Source organism: Labeo rohita, chromosome 25 (genome assembly GCF_022985175.1).
Source record: "Labeo rohita strain BAU-BD-2019 chromosome 25, IGBB_LRoh.1.0, whole genome shotgun sequence".
Taxonomy (NCBI): domain Eukaryota; kingdom Metazoa; phylum Chordata; class Actinopteri; order Cypriniformes; family Cyprinidae; genus Labeo; species Labeo rohita.
The window spans coordinates 29,247,002-29,251,718 of NC_066893.1; the positions used below are offsets into that span (position 1 = coordinate 29,247,002).

Genomic DNA, 4,717 nt, shown 5'->3' on the forward strand with positions numbered 1-4,717 from the left:
TAAGCAAATTAAAAATACCTTTTAATCTCACACACTTTAAAAACAAATGCTCCAAATTAGGGCTGCACGATATTGGAAAAAAATTACATTGCGATATTTTTTTCCAAACGATATATATTGCGATATTGAGAGCCATCAATCCAAGCTAAAGTCAATAATTACCAATAATTGCATATTAATAATTTCACTAATAAGCAAGCTTCATTACAAGTGACAAAAAGGTCACTTAATATTTTATTCCAAAATTAGAACATTTCTGTAAACACAAAAGCAGAACACATTTTTAAATAAAACAGCAGCTTTACACCAACCCCCCTGGTTGGTTTACAACAATATAACTTAAATATATTTTTTTATAAAACAACTTATAAGCATTTTGGTTCACAATCTTTTAAGTCAACTTTTCTAAGCCAAAGTAAAACAGTGTTGGTGTTGGTCATCATAATCATGGCTAAATATATGAAACAAACAAAATGAAATAAAACTTTAATATATTTTGTATTAAATCTTATAAACAGATTAGAGAAAATATTCCTGTAAACAGAAAAGCTGAACACATTTAAACAGCAGCTTTACAACACCAACCCCCCTGATTGGTTCATAACATAACTTAAATATATTTTTTTTTATAAAACAACTTATAAGCATTTTGGTTCACAATCTTTTGTTTTTAAGTCAACTTTTCTTAGCAAAAGTGCCAAAGTAAAACAGTGTTGGTCATCATGGTAATCATGGCTAAACAAAATGAAATAAAACTTGAAACTTAAACTAAACTGAGTATTCTTTAGCATGATCATGATCATGCATGCTTATGTATGCTGTATGCTTTGCTTACTCAAGGTTTTTAGCTAAGAACACAAGTCTATCAACCTTTGCAGGCTTGAGACAAGTGACAAGTGGCAAGTGACGATGTTGCCACTAGTACTAAAAAGTCTCTCTGACGGCGAGCTTGTCGCAGGAATACACAGGTATTTGCGGGCAAGTCTGGCGAGATGAGGAAAGCTTAGTTTGTGTACTTTCCACCATGCAAGTGGATCCTCCTCTTTGTCTATTGGAGGTGTTAGCAGGTAAGTGTTTAACTCTGCTTCCAAAGCATCCTTTAGGGTCAGAGAGGAATCACCCTTTGCTTCAGTTTCTCTCTGTTTAAAGAAGCTTCCCAGTGACTTCTTTGCTTTCTTTGCCTGGGTTGCACTGGTAACGTTGGGCTCCACATCAGTGCTGCAGCTTGATTTCTCCTGGCATTCCATCATCTGTGATGCCACTGTGGCCTTAACTTGGGTCTTCTTGTCTGCACTGATGAAGTCCATCTTGAACCGGGGGTCCAAAAAAGATGCCATATCTAGCAGCTTCTGAGTATCATCATCTTCGTATTTCTCATTGAGGTAGTCCAGCATCTTCTTTTTTATGTTCTTGGTCAGGTCTGTGTCTTCTTCTCGCATTTCCAGTAGTGAAGTGTTGAAGAGCTGAAGAACTGGCTTTACAAAGGAGACACTGACGTATTCATCCCCTGAAAGTGCATCAGTGAAATCCAGCATTGGGCCCAGTGACTTGCTTACAGATTCCAGCACATCTATATCTTGCCAGGTTGGAATTAGATGCCGCAGCTTCTTGTCTGCAGACAGGACCTGAGTTAAAGCCTGCTGCTGCTCTAATATCCTGCTGATCATCATCTGTCTGGAACCCCATCTTGTTTGGCATTCTGAGATGAGACAATGTGATGGTAGACTGAGTTCCTTCTGGACTTTTGCTAGGGCGTCGCTGGCCTTCCAGCTGTGAGAGAAGTGGCTCACCAGCTTCTTGCAGACTCCTATAGCACGATCAATGCGGCCATCCTTTTTCACTGCATTTTCTAAGCGGAGAAAACAAACAAAATATGTAAAATATTGCAATGAGACATTTTAATTGTTTATTAATAACTGCGAACATGAAAAATAAAAGACAAAAGTCTTTTAAAAAAAGACAACCATCAATTTTTGGGAAAAATGGATGGAATTATAGCATTTTGAAAAGAAAAATAAATTTGAATTTATCAACAACAATATAGTTCGTTTGATTTAATAATCATTAATCAACATGTTCAGACTAAGCAAAAACATTTTAACAGGATAAATTGAATTCACAACATGGTCTAGGTAAAAAAAAAAAAATTTTCCCTGAAAACTATTGTAATGGAGTTATCGCGTTTTGGAAAAGAGCTCCTCAAATGTGCTCATAAAACTATTTTTTTGCCACTGATTCAATAATAAGTTGTTTAAAATTAAATGTTTAGTGTCTGTTTTTTCCTTACGTTTTAAAGCTCTACGTACACACATGCAACAAATTCATTTTACAATTTTTGTCAGGTTCAGGACAGGTTATTAAGTAAAACAGCTGAGTAAAAAAATTATATTTATTTTGGATAAAGATCATGGACATTACTCACCAATTGCAAGATGCAGTCTGTGGCCGAAGCACTGTAGCCTGGTCCACTTGTTCAGATCGGCAGCTTTGACCATGTTCGCTGCATTATCTGTTGTTATACAGACTTGACGTGTCTCATCTAAACCCCAAGCGGACACCGCTTCTCTCAGGGCCTCTGCAATATTCTCGGCTGTATGACTTTCCGGGAAAAATGCCGTCTGCAAACAGCGACTTTTTAGCTCGAAGTCCTCTGTGATGAAATGGACCGTCAGACTCATGTAGGGCTCCGTTGTCCTGCTGGACCACAAGTCTGTTGTAGTTGCATAGTATTCCACGTGCGACAGTTCTGCTTCAATCTTAGATTTGCATTTTTCATACAGCTCTTTTATCGCAACTTGGGAAAAATATGTGCGGGATGGTATAACATACCGCCTGTCAAGCGTTCGGATCATTTTCTTAAATCCCTCTTTGGCGACGGTATTTAATGGCAACATATCTTTAGCGATATGAAAAGTTATTGCGTCTGTTATTTCTTTTTGTCGTTGAGAACCTTTCTGGTAAGGTGTCACACTGGCAAATGCATCACAAATATTTGTTTGTTTTGGTTGACATCCAGATTTGGCTTTGTATTCGTCGTAAAGAGCTTTGTGGTGCCGTTTTAAGTGATCAGACAAATTGGTTGTGTTTCCATGTTTTGTGGCCACAACTTTATGACACTCCATACAAAGTACCTCATTTTGGTCAACATCCTCCTTTTTGTAGCCGAAATAGTCCCAAATAGATGATTTCGACTTTCTTTTTGGTACGAAATCACTTTTTTTGCGGCGGATCCTCTTCGTCGCGCATTTTTAGCAGTGAATGTTGGCTGTGAGCGGTGAGCAGCGGCACAGCGAACCAATCACTGTGCCGGCACGCGGAACGTGCGTGTCACCCCAGCAACAAGCTATACAACAAACTCGTGTTTACTTTGTGCTACCGTTCTCTTAATACACCATGGGCTTCTACCCTTCACATCGTATGTTCCGGCGATGTGACTATCGCTCACGCGCACATTGCGATGTCGATGTGAAAAGAGAATATCGTTCAGCCCTACTCCAAATCCTCTTTTTCCCCACAAAATCTACATTCCCCCTTCACAGATGTATTCATGTGCGCTACGTGCACATCTGTGGCTATTGCCCCATAAATAATCCTCCATTGTAAATCACCAGTGCGCTTCTCTACCGGCGGTTTATATAAGGTCCTCCACCGGTCTCTTATTAGGAATTCTGGGTTCAACAAATCTGGCCACTTTGAAACTTGCTGTTTTCTCAATGAGTCTTGATGCATTGCTTTTATGGTAATATTATACATTTCTTTTTTTGCCCACATTTTTAAACGAACAAAAATCAGAAGTCTGAACGAATAAAATAGCATCAACCACTTGTAACGAAGGCGCTGAGGCGGCGTTAGAATCCATATGCAGAGGTTTATTGTACAAAGCAGCAAACATACACGTAAAACCAGGCAATGGGTCGTTAACCAGAAAGCAGTCCACTCTTTCGACAGTCCAAGGGTAATCCGTAAATCGTAGTGAGAAAGCCAGGCAATAGGGTCAAACCTTGATATCAGTCCACACAGTTCAACAATCCAGAAAGGGTAATCCAAGAAATCGGTAGTCAGAAAACGAGGCAGAATCATACACGTGCAAACAAATCAGAGTAATCAGAAAACGCTTGGTAAGGCAGGTAAACTGGCAATACTTCACAATGTGTGAGCACATGGTGAGTCCTTAAATACTGCCAAACAGGAAGTAGCAGTAGAAGCAGCAGAGGGAGCGCGCAGTCAGTATTCGGGTGATGGCTCCCTCTGCTGGCTTGGCATTACACCACTTCATCTTCCTTTATTGCAGGAGAAATGAGCAGTGCAATAAATGTCCTGTATCCGCTTGGTAACGCATTGTGAAGTTCTTCCTTTAATTTTGACACAAGACGTAATGATCTCAAGCCTGTTACTTCTTTAAGTTCTTCAAGGGACTTCCACCCTTCTTTATTCAATAAATGGCCCAACTTCACAATTCCATTCCTCAATAAACAATTCCGTACAGTCACAGAAGACAGCAGCCTTGTTTGAATCAATGGATTAAAAAAGAGTGGTTCCTCCAGTGCCCATTGTTCTAGACTAACCACATCCCGTTCTTTTCTTATAACGCTATTCCATGTTTGTAACATCGATCTATAAAAGACTGTAAGTTCAGATAAGTTCATCTCTTCAAGATTCATTAAAAATAGTTGCTTATCCAATCCAAAGTCACCGACTCTCCTCATGATCGCACTTG

General features: G+C 39.2%; 1 protein-coding gene across 1 annotated transcript; it reads right to left on the reverse strand.

Moving 5' to 3' along the window:
* Positions 1–848: 848 nt before the first annotated feature.
* On the reverse strand, positions 849–3,196 carry LOC127156512 (E3 SUMO-protein ligase ZBED1-like). The gene is made up of 2 exons (XM_051099397.1): positions 2,423–3,196; positions 849–1,849 (listed from the first exon to the last, which is right to left on the reverse strand). Exons 1-2 carry the CDS (start codon positions 3,120–3,122, stop codon positions 849–851), a joined length of 1,701 nt encoding a protein of 566 aa, XP_050955354.1. The 5' UTR covers positions 3,123–3,196.
* Between the last annotated feature and the right edge of the window lie 1,521 nt (positions 3,197–4,717).

Bases quoted from the DNA above. Each gene is read 5' to 3' on its own strand.
- LOC127156512 (XM_051099397.1), bottom strand. From the start codon at position 3,122: ATGGAGTGTCATAAAGTTGTGGCCACAAAACATGGAAACACAACCAAT. The intron at 1,850-2,422 runs GTGAGTAATGTC...TTCTCCGCTTAG, and splicing joins CAGACTGCATCTTGCAATTG to AAAATGCAGTGAAAAAGGAT.